General features: G+C 41.2%; 2 protein-coding genes across 45 annotated transcripts in view; one reads left to right on the top strand and one right to left on the bottom strand.

Moving 5' to 3' along the window:
• Positions 1-6,987, top strand: part of kiaa1328 (KIAA1328 ortholog) — a 16,230-nt gene extending 9,243 nt beyond the window's left edge. For both annotated transcript variants that reach the window (XM_076096269.1, XM_076096270.1), the window contains 6 exons: positions 771-1,123; positions 1,282-1,500; positions 1,600-1,695; positions 1,774-1,865; positions 2,138-2,240; positions 6,624-6,987. In XM_076096269.1, coding sequence (XP_075952384.1) covers positions 771-1,123; positions 1,282-1,500; positions 1,600-1,695; positions 1,774-1,865; positions 2,138-2,240; positions 6,624-6,846 — 1,086 coding nt within the window. In that variant the 3' untranslated portion in view covers positions 6,847-6,987. The remainder of the gene's footprint in view (positions 1-770; positions 1,124-1,281; positions 1,501-1,599; positions 1,696-1,773; positions 1,866-2,137; positions 2,241-6,623) is intronic.
• A 7,827-nt stretch (positions 6,988-14,814) lies between these two features.
• The window catches only part of celf4 (CUGBP, Elav-like family member 4), a 71,909-nt gene continuing 66,485 nt past the window's right edge, over positions 14,815-20,238 (bottom strand). For 6 of the 43 annotated variants that reach the window (XM_076096195.1, XM_076096193.1, XM_076096192.1 and 3 more), the window contains 4 exons: positions 18,395-18,457; positions 17,915-17,995; positions 16,141-16,224; positions 14,815-14,942 (listed from right to left, as the gene is read on the bottom strand). In XM_076096195.1, coding sequence (XP_075952310.1) covers positions 14,815-14,942; positions 16,141-16,224; positions 17,915-17,995; positions 18,395-18,457 — 356 coding nt within the window. Of the gene's footprint in view, positions 14,943-16,080; positions 16,225-17,914; positions 17,999-18,391; positions 18,458-19,987; positions 20,099-20,238 lie in introns of all 43 variants that reach the window. The other 37 variants (XM_076096194.1, XM_076096189.1, XM_076096190.1 and 34 more) reach the window with 11 other exon arrangements.

The following is a 20,238-nucleotide window of genomic DNA, read 5'->3' on the forward strand; positions in this document are numbered from 1 at the left end:
CTCTCTGGCTTCAGCCACTGTAAGAATAGATGACTTGGCCAACCTCATTGTCCCGCGGTGGCTCTGAATAATGTGTGTTTGCCTGCTCTCTGACCCTCGGCAAATTAGTCACAGTCTCTTCCCCAGTCAACGACAAGATGGACTTTCCTCCTTATGTTTATCTCCTAATGTTCCTGACCTTGGCTTACCTGCCAGTTGTGCTCAGTTAGAAATTGTTCTCTTAATCTTGTGGCCACTGTCCAGTTTACAGGTTTTGAAGGATGATTTGCATTTATGCTGCTGTAAAGCCAACGCGAACCTACTACCATGTCCATGAAGCTACAAAGTGAAAGCAGACCGTTGGCAGACTAAAGCAGTAGCAGCTTGAATCCTAGTGTCTACACAGGATGTGTTCAGGGACTGTACTGCTGTGTACGTCAACCTGTGTTATGGCAGCACTCAGAGCCCAGTACACAATCACTACATACGAGCGTATATTGAAAGAAAGTAAAGACAAAAAAATGCTTCAGGTCACTGCATAAAGTGAAAGTGATATGTGAGCTCCTGTGGAACAAGCACACGGGGAAAGCTTTTACTGCACGTAAACACGAGTTAATTAGGTTGGTTAGTGAGTCCTTATTCAGTATTGGTAAGTTTTGGCTTGTAGCCCAGCTCTACATTAAGGTTTTATGGAGCAATCTTACGTTTTTGGCTGAAATACTCTATGAATTTTTCAGAGGCTTCGTAAATTGGCCAAAATGCATTTATTGTCCTCTTTGTTCTCTGTCCAGGTGCTCGGCAGCGAGGAAGCCCCCAGCAGAACATCTACTAGCAGAGCTAATGGCTCACTCTTTGATGGCTCATACCTCAGCCTGGCTGCTACTCGAGCACAACAGGCTCAAGTGCACAGTAGTGGTGGAGGAGGAGGAAGAGGAGCAATACAAACCCTTAGCAATCATGCCTCTCTTTCCTGCGATAGTGAGTTCAGTCCAACTGATGGGCCGATCAAACAGCATAGCATTCAGAAAAGGGAGTGCAGGGAGTCCCACCACAGATGGAAGCCCTGCCTGGGCAGCGGTCAAGGCGGCGGCTCAGGTCTAGAGAATGGCCACCATGACACCTTTAACCGGCATGAGTGCGAAAGGTACAGTAGTACCCTATACAGTCATGAACCTTTTCCCTATTAAACCACATGATTACATTAGTTTCCTGTCGTTTTTAAATCGAATTTAGCATTTCATGAAGACACGAACATTAAGAATGTAAGGATATGAAGTTAATGAAATGTGCATTTACACACAGGCTCCACAGTGGGAGTGCCAATGGCTCAGAGGCCAATGAAGCCCTGACCAGGCCTCTGCTGGGTCACGAGGACTGGGAGGAGAAAAGGCACCAGCTGCTGCTGCAGAAGATGCAGTTGGAGACGGAGAGGGAGAGGCTGCACGCGCGGCTGGCTGAGCAGGAGGAGAGGCTCAACAGGCAGAATCAGGAGCTGCGTCAGTCGCGTCTCGATTACAGCAGGTAGTACACAGAAGCCAGAGAGAAGCGAACCGTGTCTGGTAACATTGCTCGCTAATGTTTAGCGTCACAAGCTGATACGATATCTCGTATTATTGTTAGGTTTCAACAAGCGGCTCAGTCTGATCTCGGCAGCTCAAGCACTAGAAATGGAGACCCACAGGTGGCGAATGCGTCCCACCAAGATTTACCCCCCAGGTAAACCACACACACGCACACGCACACGCACACACACACACACAAGACAGCTTAATATATTTTGTCTTTGGTCCACAGTGTGTGTGAAGATGCAGAGGTACATCCTGCAGGACAGAGTTTGCGTGGAAAACGGCCACAAACTGCACCTGCTCCTCTGGAGACTGGCGCTGGTAAGCTTGTATTGTCAATCAGAGATAATTAAATGCTGACTGGACTAAACACAGAGGAACATCCTGGCTCAAAACATCATACTTGTGCCTGTCAAGAGTTTGATTTAATTGATTTTTTTATTTTAGTACATTCATATGCATGCAAAACTTAGATGGAGGAACTGTATAGCATCATGGTAATTTAAAACAATGTCTTGCCTGCATTGCTCTCAGCCTTGCTGGTCTTGTTTCTGATACAACACTCTAACATCTAATCTAACATCTCTCAACAGAGGCCTTAGAGCGGTCCAGACAGGACGCGGCCACATCTCCTGCTAAGTCCAGCCCGAGTAAGCCCACCTCAGTGTCTGTGATCCAAAAGACCCCTGAGGCCAGGTAACACATCAATTAAGCAATTAATAAAGATTTCCTGTGTATTGTAATAGCTAGTAAGTGAAGCATTATTTCCTATATGCTGGATAAGCAGCGGGACTAAAGCAAAATAAAAAAGTAGAATTAGTTCTGTGAAGAACAGCCCGGGTGGTTAGATTCAATGTCAGCCAAAAGATTAATATTGCTCATTGAACGATGATGAAAAACAGCACAGTTAAGCTCTTGAAGGATCCAGGCAACACTTCTTTCTGTGCTGGTTTGAAATTCTGAATATAGCTTTTTCTTTCAGGGCTACGTTTCCCTACTACAGAGAGGTCTGAGTGTGGGCGGGCTACTCTTTCCATGTGAGAGACATTAGGAAGGATTCTATCTGACCTTTTAAGGCAATTGATGTTTTTTCCCTCTAGTTGTGAAGACATGTTAACAATAACAAAATCTATAAATATAGCACAGTTATAACATTTTGAAACCCAGAAGCTTTTCCTGGGCTTTGCAGTGGTGGAGGCTAAATGATGCGTTTTCTTAGTCGAGCTAACTTTTCGAGCTGTGAGAGGCTAAATGGAGCTTTTTACTGGGGCTAGCTAGCGCTGTGGCCAGCCTGTCAGGAGACATGCTGCGTTCCATTAGTCGGCCTAGCAGGGACCCTGCAGCAGGTGTAATTGAACAGACTTCTGGATGCACACACTGCCCTCCCTTCTCTCTCTGCCACAGTAATGAGACAGAGAAAGCAAGAGTGAGGGAGAGATGTTAAAAAGTGTGTTTGAGGGTGAGTGAGGTGTGAGGGCATTGGATAAAGTGAGGAATGGGAAGCGGGGGGGAAAGTTAAATCAGGTTGAGATGGATAGAAATGGAAACGGGGAGAAAGACGTAAGAAGGGAGAGGAGTTTTGAGGACGGGGATGAATCGCTGAGTGCAAGCATTAGACTTTCCTTAAAACGAATTACGATTACGTTCTTTCTTACACCCTTTAAACAGAATGGTAATTAACCTGACTGTCATCTCACTGCGTGTGTATGTGTGTGCTAAAATATCAATTGCCGAGAAGCAATTTGTAACAGTGGTGCTGCGGAGCGTTATTTTTAAAAATTGTTATTTCAAAAGTTGAGCCAATTTGTTCTTGCATAATGTCAGATTTCCGTTCGTAAAAAGCTTAATAGGAGATACTGTAACTACGAGACGGCCTCTCTTCAGAACAGCTCAAAGTTTTCATCCTCCGATGAGCAACTCTTAAACAAAGCAGTGCTTGGTCCAAGTCGAACTGTGAGCTCCAGCAGATGCCCATTAATTCCAACAGGAGACCCAGGGCATCAGATCTTATTACCACCCATTTACACCTCCAAAGCCTATTAAAATTGTTGGACTCTTCGCCACACACACTGTTTTCTTTTACAACCAGTAATGAGGAAGTCTGCCTCTCGGATGCCTTTTGTGGTTTTCTTGCAACATGTTTATTTCATGTGCATCTCTTAGGAAGGATGTAATTCACTGATTTGGATTAGATATAGATCTTTTGCGTGTTCTAAAAAATCTCTGCATAATTTATGAAGCATGAAAGAAATGAAACTGCTCTCAGAATGTAATAAACAATACAAAAACAATTGGTAAAGAAAGGTCTCTCCTACTGTAAGATTTGGAGTGTTACCTGAACCCCCCCCCCCCCCCCCCCCCCCGTTTCACTTGGCAACAACGTGCCCCGTGTGACCATCTAATCGTAACCAATTCAATCTTGATGTGCAAATTGCAAAGCGAAGCTGGGGTTGACATTAAGTGACCTTCTTAATCCTTTCATGAATCCTGTGCTAGTTAGTAATGAGACAGTTCCAGCGCAACCCCGCCCATCTCATCTCCATCCTTCCTGCCATTGCCCGCCTGCTATTGATTGGTTGGGAAATTGACATGCGGGAAATACGCAGTGGCCATTATAGGGTTTTTTTTATCTTACTGTTTGGACTGCAAATGAAAAGGGGCGCCGGGGTGAGACGGCTTTCTTTAATGAAAGAGAGGAGCCAAACAAGCAGTGAAAGTTACGAGTGGAAAGAAGGTGGTGGGGAGCGTGGGCAGAAGGAGTTTTTATCTGGCCTAGCAGAGCGAGAAAAGAGACAAACAGTATTGGTGCGCTGGGAGAATGAAGCCCAACGCTTTTTATTACACTAAGAAAGGTACAGTTCTGTGTGTGTGTGTGTGTGTGTGTGTGTGTGTGTGTGTGTGTGTGTGTGTGTGTGTGTGTGTGTGTGTGTGTGTGTGTGTGTGTGTGTGTGTGTGTGTGTGTGTGTGTGTGTGTGTGTGTGTGTGTGTGTGTGTGTGTGTGTGTGTGTGTGTGTGTGTGTGTGTGTTCAAAGGAAAGAAAGTAGACAGAGCTTAACCACTGTTTGTTTCAGAGTAGTTCTGAAAGGACTTTTTTTTTTTTTTTTTATCTACAGGCTTATAACACAAAGCATTCCGTTTGACATCGAAGAGTCTGCAGTCTCAATACATATTGTCAGAATCATCTGCAGATATTTTAAACTCCCTTCGGTTACTATCTGCTGACGGTCACCAAAAATTGAAGTATTAAACAGTACTTAAATATCGGAGTGCAGCGTCTCTGGATGCTGTTAAAATGACCCAACATCCCGGACCAAAGCTTTATTTTTTTATTTTTTTATTTTTTTACAATGACCGAAACTTTCTTTCTGTATGCATGGGCAGTAAGAATAGATTTTCCAGGACTCCTTTGGGAGATATTAATATCCAGCAGTAATTCACAACTTCACCTCACACTAACTGGAGCCAAGAAATGAAGTTCTTTGTTGCACTCTACACCCCTCTGAAAATCTATTGGCATTCTCTCTAGCCCCTGTGCAATCTCTGTGCCACCTCCTCCCCTCACCCAATCCACTACCCCCCCCCCCCCCCCCCCATTTCTGCCCAAACTGTACCCCTACCCCCCACACTCCCCTTGTTATAGATTGTGACCGCCGGTAAGTGATGCATTATTCATTACCGACATGTCGTTTGTTGATGGATGGCTGTTTGAGAGCCCTGTCCGTTAAATAAATCAACAAATAAAAATGCAAATTCTCACATTTCGAGAGAAGGAACCCAGCCAATGACCCTCCCCCACATTCCCTTTCTGCCGTTCTCTCTATCCACAAAGCTGCACTCGCTTCCAGTCTCTCTCTCTCTCTCTCTTACACACACACACACACACGCACACACACACACACACATGCACTCACACACACACTCGATCCCTCGCTCACGCTCTCTTTTGCTTTCTCCTTTGCTGTTGACAGGCAGGAGACCTAATGAGGAAGACTGATTTACTTACTTGAGCTTCAGTCTCTTTTTATTTTCATCAGTTATCATTCCTCAGCCGACTTACCCCTCATTCACGTTCTCTCCCTCACGCTCTTAACATGTGCATACATTAGCTCGTGTTGCTACAGCAAAATTTGCCTTTTTAAAGCTTTGCAACTACTGATGTGTGCTGCCTCAAGTTAACGTGAAAACACGACGCGTTAAGGTCTGTAGTTACGTGCGGAGGAAGACAAATGCGTTCCTGATTGGAAGTTCCACCGGTGTGTCTGTCCGCTGACCACCCACATGCATATCAACAAGTGCACGTCAAAGATCGCCCTTACCTGGGAGAGCTGTGTACGGAGCCGTGCGATGCAAATCGATGCAGCTTTAAACGAGCAGAGAATTATGTTGGCAACATCAGTGGAGCGTGCTTTAAAGAATTCATGTTTTGTATCTGGAATGGCGTTGTTCGACTGTGTATACACTGAATAATTTATCAAGCCAGCCAGACTGAGGGATTGAATCTCTATTAGCTTAATCTTACCCGTTTTGGTTTATTTATTTCTCTGCACATTCCCTCATTTCTATTCCAGGGGAGAAGGCCTCGGGTTCTCTCCTTCTTTTCTTTTTTTCCCTCACACCTGCAAGAACGTGTGTTTTTCTGCTGGGACGCCCCAGTGGTTTTGACTTGTTAACGTTGCTTGTTAGGGTTCAGCGGACACTTCAGCAAGAAAGCTGTTGTTAACATGTCGAGGAGATTTGCTTTCATATGGTCTGTGTTAACAAGTGAAAGGTGAATGACGAATGTTTTTGTACAAGCGACGGGCTCAAAGTAGACTCTGGCCTTGTGCTCGTCTGGTGTCGGTCCCTTGACTTGCACCCTCTTTGTTTAACATTGAGAGCACGTTCTGGAGCTGGTGTCACAATGAAACTGCACAAGGATACTCATTTACAACATTGCCCGTCAACGGGGCCCCACTGTGTTCTGAATGTAGGCCTGTGCCAATCCAACCTTTTGAAACAAGCAGAGGTCATGTGGAGAAAAAACAAACGGAGTTGAATGAAACAACAAAGAACTCTTAAATTCTACTTTTTTTTCTTTAGGTTGGACTTTTCTCTGGTTGAGTTATTGGATGTCTTTAGTCCCGTCTCTGCCGCTGAGCTGAGCAAGCAGTCGTCTCGAAGACTCAAAACGTCACAACGTACGCTCATTGCCCCCAAACCAGGGGGCAGAACCCTGCTTACCCCTGCTGGGTCTCATCCTCAGAGTACCCAGCAGGACCTGGAAGAAAGCCAAATACTGGAGGATATTTTCTTCATTTGCTGACACAGAAGAAAATGTGTCCAGTCGCTTCATATCCACCTGTTTGGTCTTGATGTTGTAATACAGAATAATTATGATATTGTAGATTGTACTCTTGCTATACTGTGGTTTTAATACAAATAAACAAATATTTTTTCAGAATTGGTTTTGCTTCTAGTTTGGTGTTATGTTGTCACTGCAGGAAAACTGTTTACCATTGAGCTACGCAGGTTGTTCCTGAGAACAATGCCAGCAATAATACACCCTATACACAATTGTACATTGAGAATCTGTGGGTGTGATTATTATGACTAAAATCAATTATCCTTAAATGATGAAAATCTGGATACCCAGCAGTATATAATGACATGTTCATATCCAACGCCAGACAAATGGACCGAATCATCACCTCCTTTTTATGGGGAATAACGGTGACGTTCGTTTCTCATATTGATAAGTTATCAGTAATTATGACACGACACAAGACACTTTATTCTAGACTGTGCTTTATTATTGGGCTAAGCTGAGACGCATCATTCATTTAAAATTACAAAAAAAGAGTTCAAGGGACCAGAGAATTGTCTGGAGAGACAGGGGTGGGAGCCTAAAGCGCACTGCCCAATCGGAAGCTTAGCTCATCAGGAACCCGGCAAAGCTTAATATGCAACATTCATTTCCCCACCCTCCGTATGTGCTGAAATTGGGAAATAGATTTCCAGAATACTTTGAAAACCATATGAAGGAAAATGTGATTCTAGCAACACTTAGCTCTAGAAATAAAACCACTGCTAACGGCATTAAGAAGAATGATAGTAACTCAATTTCTTTCGATGAGATAGTGCAGTTTTCATTGAATTGTGCTCTCGGTAGAACACATCAGTTGAACAAGATCAGAGCTCTGTCAAACAATACAAAGCAAGATGGGAAAAGGGGAATGAAGTTTTAAGAATCAAAACTGATGCTGTATGCAGGCAGTCAATCGGTGATTAGTAATTGGTCAGACATTGGCTCCTTACACATTAGCAGCACTTTAAAGTGACCTCAAGGCATTTCTTCTTATGTGTTACATATCTGATTGAACAGTTGGTTTATGAGGGAGTGTTTAAGTAGGAATTGTCCGCTTTTTTCACGGATGGAATTTTCACGGATGGAATCGAATGATACTCAAAATGATAGGAATCCTCCAATTGGCATCTTTTTTTTTGTTGACAATCTTTTAGTAAAGCTACATTTTTGGAACAGAACAATATGAATTTATAATTACAAATATACATAAGGCTTTAGTATTGTACTGCGTTGTTTTGAATAGTTTATCAGCAGCAAGCAATCGTAAAAATCAGTCTTTGAAGTTCATTTTGCCAATACTTCTGTGTTAATATGTGATGCAGTGATACAAAGTAGCACTAACAAGCACACAGATCGGTTGCAATAAGAGAGCTCGAATCTTGAATCAAACGGCACGAATAAATAAATACATAAAAATAAATAAATAAATAAATAAAGACATAAATAAATGATGAAAAATCTGTCTTTGACATCACTTGGTCAATAGGAGCGTTTTGTTTCTCCGTCATCAAAGAAGTGTTGAAGGCGTGGTCCTGCAGACAGGAACAATGATCATCTGTGGACCACAACAGTGGCCCATGCATGTCATATAAAAACTATTTGGTCACGTACCAACTCATAGAAAAATAATGCCATGAAAGCATGCATATTATCTCGGACATGACTTATAAATAAATATCTAAACAAATAGATAAATGAATAGAACAAAGTATTTTTTTCTTCTATAAAATAGGTCAATGTGTGTCTAAACTCTAGCTGAGGTCAATGCTCTCCCTGACTGTATTCTGGATAAATGCCTTGGTCAGGTCCTACAGTTTGTACCGTATCCTAGCGACTATTTTTTTTTTGTACCTGGTTTTAATGAGCATTATCATGTTTTCATTCATATATATTTTTTTAAGTATTTAAAGTACTTTATCCAGTCCTTGTAGATAGAAGTAAAAGTCCTATAAAATATGCAAACCTATGTACAGAGGAAAACAGAGCAAAAAAAGGAAACAATTTACAGTATATTCATCGGTTTATGTATATATTTATATATATATATTTATATTCAAACTTCTGCTCTGTTTCTTGTTGTTTTTGAACCACGATACTTTGTTTAACTTTTCTCATGTAAACTTGCAGCTTAAAGTTGGAGCAAATGAAGAAGAGGTGCTTGGCGTTCTAGTTCCCGTGGTCGTTCTGCTTCCCCTCCCTCCCTCATTTGACTCGACATGAAAACACGGTGCTCGGTGAAAGACATGAGTGATCGCTCAAACAAACCATTAGAAAAGCACAGACCGTGTCGACCCTTTTTTTTCAATTTTCTCAGAGCAGCGAGGGGCAGTCAAAGGGCACACAGTGTGGCGATCAGGGACACCAGACTCGTGACATTTAGCTTCGGATGTTATTGTTATCTCAAAGGCAGCTCAGGTGGATGTACAAGACGTTTTGTACAAACCAACCGCGGATACTGTCAGAGCAAAAACGATCATGACGGTCATCTGGTTTGCACTGTGCGCCACAGTCAGGGCATTGTTATGTGGCACATACAGAGCAACAGCGACGTCCTGGGATGTGTAGTGGCGTCTTATAGCTTCGCTGGATTTGGAAGGTAAATGTTAAATTATTCAATGTACTAAAAAGGTTAGACACAGACACGAGGGAAATAATGAGCAGTTTATAGGAAAAACTAGTAACATCACCCAACAGGAAGCATTGTCTTCCAAAGTGTCATATAGCCTTATAAATATTCATATATATAAATATTCATTGAGTAATCTCCACCAGCTGAATATGTGTTGAATGCAGGATCCAATAAATCCAAGTCTGTTGACCTTTTGCAGGTATATAGTCGGTGTTAATACCATTTTTGTAGACTGAGAAACTGTATGTTAAAGCAATATGAAACCAGCCTCGGTGATACAGCAGTTGTAATGCGTAAATGGCTTTCCACTCTTATTGCTTCGTTCCACAGTTTCATTATGTTTTTAACAGTAACCTAACATAAGGCAATATAACATCTTCTAAAGGATATGCTTCATGTTAAGTATTACCAGCAGAGATCCACAGATTAACTGCCGAATGGGAAAGTACATCCCTTATTCTCTTCAATGGGAAGCCAGCTCTCTAATTATAACATATTCATCAATATTACATCCCCTTCATAACCATTAAAACCTAATGTTAAAGTCACTTCTCATATCGAGCCAAGTGATGCCAGTTGAAACCCTGAACTTTACCCCAGTTCTGACTCCAACCAGTGGAACATGGTCACAGGTGCCCTGCACACAGCTCTGGTAGTTAGTACCTGTGCTAACAGGTTACCTAATGCCAGCTTTTATCTCAAGTGTAATCGCATGGGTCTACATTAGTTCTAAATGCATTTTTTTTTTTTTTTTTCAAAGACATTGATGGACCAGCAGTTGTCTGATGGTTTGTTATATTGGACATACACTGAAGCTCTCTACGCGGCTGACAAATGACATGGATCTGGCTGTAGTTTTGACATCATAATAGCGCGTTTGCTGCTTGCAGTGGTGTGTGTTTCGTTTTTTTTTTTCTTCTTAGTTTTCTGAGAGCACAGTGCTTGATGGCAGATTCTGCAGGTGACAAGGCACACCTTGACATGGTGACAGCCCATACGCTACATGCACTTTACTGAATGCAAAAGAGAGCAAGGGTTGTGAGACATATTCATTTTGGTTCAAGTTTTCAAAGAGAAGTTTGTGTGTGTGTGTGTGTGTGTGTGTGCGTGTGTGTGTAAGCTCAAAAGATATGTTTGGAATAGAGTCAAAGATAATTGTCCTTTTCCTCTAAAAATCATTAAGCCTGATTCTCTTAAAGCCTGCTACTGAGATGTGGCTTTTTGCATTTTCAGATAATATTTACACCATATGTGTATTCTCACACATGTATCTTTTAGCAATATATTGTGTGTCAGCATATAGGTAATCAGAGATAGGAATGCCTGCAGTTTTGGGAGCTGCCAGATTTGCAATTCTTCCCAAGCAGAGCGATGTTTCAAACTCCAGCTAAAATCTACAAAAAATTACAGCTCAACATAGTCAGTGGCCGTTCTATATACAGACACACATATATAAAATATGTGCATATAAATACATATATTTGTTTGTGATTAATACCTATTTATCCATATATACTGTATATATGAATACACTTGCTTGAATGCTTGTTATACATATATGTACTGCAAATATAAACAAGTTCATATATTTCAAACGTTTCTGATGTTATTCTATCTATGAGGTTAGGATGTCAAGTTAAAAAAGATAAGGCTGTGATACGGAGCAGCCCCTCCCATGCACTCGCCATCCCTCCCAAGACAAAATGAGAAGAGAAAAAAATAAACATTTTGAGTAATTGTAAACTAGCGAAGTGAGAGACCTCATTTGGTCATCTGAAATAGTTTTGCCTGTATTCAAAAAGCATATCAGCAATATATATGTATATATACATGTGTTGTATATATTTGAAATGTACACTTTTTTTTTAAGTGCAACTCTTCAACCAGTTAACACTGACTGAAAGAGATGCAGTGGTCCGAGTATATTAGAGCTACAAGTCCTCAGCAATAAAAACGTTTGGTCTTTTGGTCCCTAAAACAACTAAGGAATGACAGGTAAGACTCCCCGGAGACCGTTGCTATGGCTCTCCTTGGCAACGGTATCCCCTGGAAACGGACAGGCACTCCGAGCTAAAGATGGCAATCCCCAAATCGAAGCCAATTTGTGTCCTGAAAATATCACATTCCCTACTTTTGTTCTCTCTCTCTCCGAGAATTTCTTTGTCCCTTCTTGTTTTTCAAGTCTTATAAATTGGTCTTCAAAAGTCAATTGCCCCAAACTCAAACCATCTCCCAGAAAGATCTCCTACGGCAATCTTCTGTTCAGTTTTTAAAAAGTTTTTGTTCTTGTTTGGACTTTTGACATCCGTGTTTCCTTTAAGAGTTCAGTGGGCTTGGTCATTGTAAGTAGGTTTGATAGAGTTTCTTTTACTTTTTTTCTCCCTTCATTGTTCAAGTAAAAGTATTTGTGGTCCAGAAACGGTAGCTGTCATTCAAGCAGGGTTTTGTGGGGAAAGAGGTGTGTATATGTGTGCAGAAGGAAAAAAAAAGGGGTCCTGGGGCTAACCAGGCTGGTACAAATTCTCTCTGAGTTCCAAAGTTTTAGTACATCCAAAAAAGAGGTGTCCTTGACTCGGTCATCGCTCTCTCTCTCTCTCTCTCTCCTCTGTTTCTGAAGCAGCCTCAGTGGTCCAGATGTTGAGTTTGCACTCAGTGGCGGGTAGCAAGAAGTCAACATATGATTCAGCTCAACAAAACCTGAAAGAAGAAATAGAAACCGTTTCAGTCAACTTATATGTAAAAACAAAAACAAAGCAAAAAAGATGCTTGGTGGAGTTCATGCACATTAAAAGGTTGTAAAGCATATGATTTTAGGAACATTTTTAGCGAGTGATGTGTCTCCAGGGATGGCAATGGCGGTCTGTCAGTTGGTCGGTCAGTCTCCTACTTCAGTTCAGACTGAAATATCTCAACTGCTATTGCATTGCTATGAGATGGTTTCGACATGGTCATTCATGGTACCCAGAGGATGAATCCTACCAACTTTGGGGTTCCCACGACTTTTCCTTTAATGCCACCATGTGTTTAACATTTTTAGATTTTGGTGAAATATCTCAACAATTGTTGGATGGATTGCAATTTGGTACAGATGTTCATGGTGCCCATGATGTTCATGGTGCAGGCCAAAGTTTTCCCTTATTCAGCGAAATATCTCAACATCAACGTTTTATACACACGTCCATGTTTTTAGACGCTGTGTCTAAATGACTTTGTTGATCCCAAGATTTTTCCTCCAGCGCCACCAACGGGTTGTCTTTTGTGGTGAATTGTTTTTGGATTGAATTATTTGGTTTATGCCCATCACCTGCAAAACATTGTGTTTAGTGCAACACTCGAACACTCTAAACTAAGATGGTGAACATGGTTAAAGTAAACCTACCAAACATCAGCGTGTCAGCATTGTCATTGTAATGTTAGCATGCTGACACTGCAGCCTGTCAGAGCCACTATAGCTGTAGAATCTGGATCTTGTTAATTTTTGCTGTAATTGCTCGTCTAGTTTTTTGTTGATTTGTTTATTTACTTGAATCTAGACGATTCAAAGAGACAGCTTGTCCTTCTGGGCTGAAACAAACATTTATTACATAAGAGACCAAATTTCTACATTACATCAGACAGCTAAAGGAACGTTAACGGGGGAAATATTTGTTTTTAATTTAGATGTTTTTTATTCCTTATGTGTCTGCCCTTGCTGATGATACTTGCTGTATTTTATTTACATGCAGATGGAGCAGTGGGATATATATTTACAGGACACCTTCCTCTCTAAAGCATCTTCACTGGCACTAAGGCTCTACGTTGTGGGATGGATAAACAAAGATAATTTTGTTGAGACAATGTTGAAAACAAATCAGTGCTCACCCTGCAGAGAAATAATTGATCTTCCCGGCAGTGACGCCGTTGTAATCTCCTATGTGAAGAACAATTAAGGTTTGTGTTTTATTTAAATCAAACCGTTTAATCCTGTTTTTGAAATGATGAAGGGATTTTAATCAAGACACACCTTAACCCTCATGTGTCATTAGAAGTTAAGAAGTTCTCCAGCTTGCAGTCTGAATACTCGCAGTCTGAAAACTCTTTGCCATAATAGTTTATTATTATCATTTAGATGTAATAAAACTGGGAATTCCGGTGCAAAAATGTCTATACGCTCGTTTATCAGTTAACATTTCAAACACTGTAATAACTGTCAGTCTCAGGTCAAAAGAAAATGAAATCAAAGAGATGTTTTCACTACCGTTCTGTTGAAAATGGTTTTATATGTCAAAAGTAACGGTGGCACATATTTTGTGACACATTCATATGAGATTGCACTATTCTTCTCGCAGTGATTTGCCTCGGGACACTGTCTGGTGTGGTTCAGTTAGTTTGTGAGTGGGTGATAAGTTGCCCTTGAATGAAGTCATCAGTGTTGAATGAACGACGCAGCCTAAACTCTCCATCACACAGATGAAGGGAGGAGACAAAGAGGAACAGCACAATTACCCGCCTGAGGGGTAATAAATGCCTCTCCCTTGGAAGCGATTCCTTCCCTGTGCAACACACAGAACCTATTACCAATTAACTTTTACCTACAGGGTAACATACAGGGTCACTTACTGTAAAGCTGTTCTACAAATAGAGGAGGCTTCATGTAAGTAAACATCTCTGTTTGTTTCAACCAGTCATGGAAATGAATGAACGATTGCATGGCAGGGTATAGAGTTCATAACGTAGGAATAAAATAATGTATTTAACATTTGATTCTTCATATACTGTTAGTCATCTAACTGTAGATTACAAAAAGGCTTTGTATTTATTTGTTGTCTACTTCCAAAACTTGAAAGTTTTGTCCTCAAATGTGTGGGGTGTTTTACTTACGCATATACTGCTGCCCGTGGGATAACTGGTAACAATAACTCTTACACAATAATGAGTCATAACGACAGGTGATAGGTGGAGTTAACATTTACAAATGCGTACTTGAACTATCAACAACGTGGTAAATCTTCATCACTATTCTTTACAAGCAATTTGCCGATGATCAGCGAGTTATTAGGCCTCTGCAGATGTTTTATGACATTTATAAAAGGTTACAGAGAGAACATCAGGCGGTGCCATGAATGGGCTTGCCATTTGAGCATTTGTCAATATAATATGCAGTGGTTTTGCATGCATTGGTTCAGCTAATCACCTATCAGACTAAAGTGACAACAAATGTTTCGAGACGAGTAGGGGTCGGGTGTCTGACCTGTCTTCCCTGTGTGCAACGGCTGCCCCGGCCGCCAGGGTGGCGGCGGCTGGCTGGGGCGGGGGGGCTAGTAGGGACGGTTGGCGTCCTTCGGCCTCTTCAGCTGCACCTTGAGTCTTTTCATGCCGATCTGGAAGCCGTTCATTGATTGGATGGCAGCTTGGGCACTTCCTGGGTTGTCGAAGCTCACAAATCCTGGGGGAAAGGCCAAAACGAGGAGAGAACGACGAGGGTGTGGTTAGATGAAGAGGCAAAGGAAGTTTGGGGTTACAAAAGAAAGGATAATGAAGATGGGTCCAATAAGATGAAGCAGTCTTTTACATGAATGTATAACTGTAGAACTTTACTATAAGAATGAAATAATTGTATCTGTGCATAAAACAATGAAAACACTACTATCATTTAGCATTGATAAAACAAATACTATGTAATACGGCACTTCATAAGCATTAATACAGCTAACATACAGTATGACAACAACAATGTACCACATAACAGAGCGCTGCATGCAACCAAAATCACAATATGAACTTGGTGATGGGATGTAAAACCAAAACATCAACGTGGTTGTGCTATTTTTGAATTTTTCGGTTTTCAATTTCCACTTAAAAGTGAGAAAGCATCGAATCACAAATTAAAACTTGCATCTCAAAATTGCAACATGAATAATACAACATTAATGTTGTGTTGTATTAACGAGCAAAAGCTACTTTGCAAAATAGGTTGCACCTGACGGACTCTCCATTAAATATTCTCCACAATCCATTTGTAATTTGCCGCATAATTATACATTCGGCTGAATTGTGCTGTCAGTGGTATGAAGTGAGACAGCAGTCTCTCTATCTCTGCATGCGAGAGCAACTGTTGTACTCTCAGCATGCATTGCTTTTTCTTACAGTAAGTAAGAGACGGAGAGTCAGCATTTGTATGCATATGTCATAAAGAGCACAGTGGCAATGTAACTGTGCAAACATGGCATTAAAACAACTCACTTCTATCACGGTCTATTAACTATTGATGTCAGCATTATAGCAGTTACATATATCACTGAAATATTTATCATATAATAAATTAGTTGGAGCTTCAAAAGAAAACAGCTTTAATGATTAATAGAAAAATTCAAACAAACTCATTCTCTATTCTTTCTTTTTAGTAACAACCAGCTTTTGCACAACTGTAGAGAAATTCTCCACTGTTTTGTTTTAATTTTTGTAAGGGAGGGGTGTTGGGAGGTTAGGAAGGGGGTGTTGACTGCGGTAAAGAAGGTGATTAGTAAAAAAGAATAATCAGAATAAATAACCAATAATCTTTTGGTTTGTTCATTTTTACCCACCAAAGCATTTACTTTGGTTTGTCGCCCGATCCACAAACACTTTGGAGGAGATGACATTACCGAAAGGCAGGAACATCTGCATCAGCTCTCCATCCCCAAACTCCTGAGGGAGGTGGTAGATGAACAGGTTGCAACCCTCTGGTCCTGCACACGGAGACAGAGGGAGAGAGAGAGAGAGAGAGAGAGAGAGAGACGGGGGGAGAGAGAGAGAGATAAGGGGCAAAGGTCAGAGAACGAGAGGCAAGGCGAGAGAGAGAGAAGCATTAAAAGGTTGAGCGCAACAAGAGGAGACTTTGTGATGAAGAAGATAGAATAGCTTGTGAAGGTTTACCAAAATGCCCCGAAAACTGCTCGTGAACTTCTTACTGTGATTTTCGGTCATGTACATTTTTGGTCGGTGAACCAAGATGCCTGCGTTTGACAGTGGGTGTGATGTTAACGGATGTGTTTCTGTATTTGAGTTCTTCTCACTGATTTCAAGTAAATCATTTTAAGGAAAAATGATGTGATGTCAGGATTCAACAACATTTGCTCAAAAACAATTACTCAACTGACAGTCGATAAATCTGCAACTATTTGATAATCGAAAACAAGTTATATTTCTTTGTCTTATTTGGTTATTTGGTAGTAAATTGAATATTTAACTACTGGTCGGACAAAAACAAGATATTTAAAGATGTCACATTGGGCTTTAGGAAAGTGTGATGAGTAATTTGTACTATTTCTTGATAAAGCGGGGGCCTGTTTCACCAAATTTAAAATATTAAAGCTTCACACTGCAACACAAGATAATTTCCTCTCCTGTTTATTTTGTTGTTTTGTAGTTTCACTAATCCTAACAAATACTTGCTGCAGATGCATGAACATGTCAGAGCCCCGTAGGACTCACAAATATATCTACAATTTGTGAGCGACTCTGACTTGTGAGTCATTGCGCTACCACTATTTGAAAGAATTGCTTGCAATAGATTTTGTGACACAAAGGTTTTGAGAGTTAAACTCCTATAATAATAATGATAATTACTAAGGATGTTTTCCTATTTATTGTAATATGAAAATACCATTTTTATAAACCTAGACTTTTATTTTAACCAACTAGCTTGATACTTATTCTCTTAATACGAATAGTGAAATCAGCTGTGGTGTCAGGGTTCCAAAAAAACTTGTGGAGGTGCAGATTTTATTTTAGCATGCAGCCATTAGTTAACAGTAATGTTGGGTTGTTTGACAGTTTTAGCTGTAATGGAAAACTCATTAAATTGCCGTTCAATTCTGATAAATGTGCAATGTTTTGTTTATTTTCCACAAGAGGGCAGTAATGTCCCAAGCATGGGTGTCCTGCATGAGCTTTAAGGTCATTGAGTTCATGAGTAGGTTCAACGCTCAGTTTGAAACACTCAGTAATGGCGGTAAAGTTAGATGCCCGACAACCAGCAGGGATCGTCACTGCATCATAACCCGAGTAACCTGACACTTTAAACTTTCTTTTTATTTTGCATTATGATTTCATCTTAAACTTGTCTCGATTTTAAAAGGCTAAAAAATAAAGATTTCAAGCTGTCACTCTTCTCTAATCAATCCTGACTGATAACATACCGCGTGTTAGTGTGAGTATTTTTGCTTTTGACAGACTGGCAGACGGTGAAATCATGCCTGAAAATAAAACGAGGACTGCGAATTGCCTGGATGTGTTTAAACGTGGGTGTTTATTCCAGGACTATATTGGCAAGAGGATTAAAGACAAACAGAGAGGTAAATATGAGTAAATGTTTGCGGCATGCATGAATATTTAGGAGTGAATGGTGTGCCGTGTTTGAGTGTGTGTGTGTGTCACCTTCTCGCTGCTGCTGTGGAATGATGGGTGGAGGGTGGGGGAAGGCTTGGCTGATCTGGCCGTATGCAGCGGGGTACGCTGCTGAGACACATACACACGCACATAGCGCGGATCAGATAACAGTCATGACTAGAGCACGCACACACACACACACGCGCACACACACACACACACACACACACACACACACACACACACACACTCGGATACATACAAACAATGTGATATATGCAGGAGCACAGCAGGCAATCGATCAGATAACTGACAGAAGAGTCTCCATATTACACACACACAGTGAACACAACAGAGAGAATAAATTGATGTAGTGCGACTGAAACACCTATTGTTACATGATCAAAATTGAAATTCAAACAAAGGAATCTTTCTCCTTTCCTTTCTCTCGGTCACCACACACACACACACACACACACACACTCACACACACAGAGATCAGTGCTGCTGTGAGAGTGACAGACAGACCTGCATACTGCTGGACTCCTGTGTAAGCCTGCTGGAGAGGATCAGCTGCGGTGGGACTTTGAGCTGCTCCACCAGAGACAGAAGAAGGTGGAGGTGGTGAAGGGGGAGCACGAATGGATGGAAGTGTGTGTGTGTGTGTGTGTGTGTGTGTGTAGGGGGAAGGAGATGAGGCAGAGAGAGACGGAGGGAGAATGTAGATGGAGGAGAAGGCACGGAGGAAGGCGAGAGTAATATATAACAAAGGTGAGAGGGAGCAGGGATGGAAGGAGCGGTGATGGAGAGGAGAACAGAAAGGAGAAGAAAAGCAGAAAGGTTAAAGATCCGAACAGCGAAGTGTCCGCTCGCTTTGCTTCCACTGTGTGAGGAACTGAATTCAGAATCTCTCTCTCTCTCTCTTTTGCTGGGCTTTTTGCTTTATGTTCCTCCTAAAGCATTTCAAAAGTTGCTCATGATTTTTCCAGAGAAGTAAAAAAGTAAAACTTTGAGGGACCACAGTTAAAATATAAAAACAACACACGGCTCCACTGTCACCACAGGAAAGGAAAAAACATTTTTTTATTTATGTATCTATTATAAACAAACCATACGAAGAAGGAACATTGATTTGTCTGACAGTCTACTGTAGTTAGACATATATACGGCAATACAGTTACAATACACACTCACAACACTGGATGCACCTGTTGCTATCACTTCACATGTGGGAGATGCAATTAATTATCTAAAAATGAAACGTGAAAAAATCCCCCCATTCTAAACACACTTGTTGCTACCACAGATGCTGCGCCACACTTAATAACTACCCATCTGTACACATAGTACATGCACATTAAATACACCACTGAGAAAACACACACACACACACACACACACACACACCGATAACCACGTACACACTGAAAACACCACTATCACCAAACCCAAGAAACACTGAACACATCGTGGACTAACAGCAACACTGAAATACGGTTCAGATAGCCGTTCGAAAGGAGAGAGGTATGGGCTCAAATAAAAGTCAATATATTCTAAGCTTGTAAAATCATGTTCAGCAATAATTATAAAGCCTGTAGTTGTACTTCATCCTTTGTGAACCGGTGGGAAACTGTTGCACGAAAAGTTTGTGAATGTGGAAAAGATTAGCAATTTTACAAAAAAATATATTTTGGAATGTCTGACAAAGGAATTTCTGTGATGCTCCCCACACCATTTGTGACACCTAAATTATAATTATAATATGATTTCTGCCCTGCTTTTAACTGTAAAATCAGGGCCACAGTTTGTCCTTGTAACTTTCAAGTGTGTGTGCCCGTCTAACACTGAAGTTAGACTGTGGGAGTGTGACACAGTTTTCTGCTTGGAATCCAAACAAAAAAAAATTCCACAACTACAAATCATTACTGAACATTCATAACATTTCTCATGCAGGTTTTTCACAGGTTTCCAAAGGATGATATAAAACCTCAGGCCTTGAAATGATTTCTGAACAATATTTCACAAGCTCAAAATCGTATTGACCCTTGTTTTAGCCCATGGGGAAGTGGGATGAAGAAGGGTAAGAGGATGGGGAGGAGGGAGGAGGGAGAGGAGCGCTACCTTCAGAGAGAGAAGAGAGGAAGCAGCCACCCTGAACCCCAAAACAACTCCGCGGAGCCACGCCCAAGCCGTTTTTCTCCGAGTCCTCCCTAAAAACCATCTCCTGCAACACTGGAGAGACAAGAGTGTAAAGAAAAAACAAAAAGACAGATTTTTCTTCCACCTCTTCACAGACAAAAACCAATGAGGTACTAGCCACGGCTCATGACACAAGCGCATACTTAGGCTCCAGCAGCCCCATAAGCACCTTT

This window comes from Anarhichas minor, unplaced genomic scaffold (assembly GCF_050575085.1).
Source record: "Anarhichas minor isolate MPS153535 unplaced genomic scaffold, ASM5057508v1 ptg000021l, whole genome shotgun sequence".
In the NCBI taxonomy this organism is placed as follows: domain Eukaryota; kingdom Metazoa; phylum Chordata; class Actinopteri; order Perciformes; family Anarhichadidae; genus Anarhichas; species Anarhichas minor.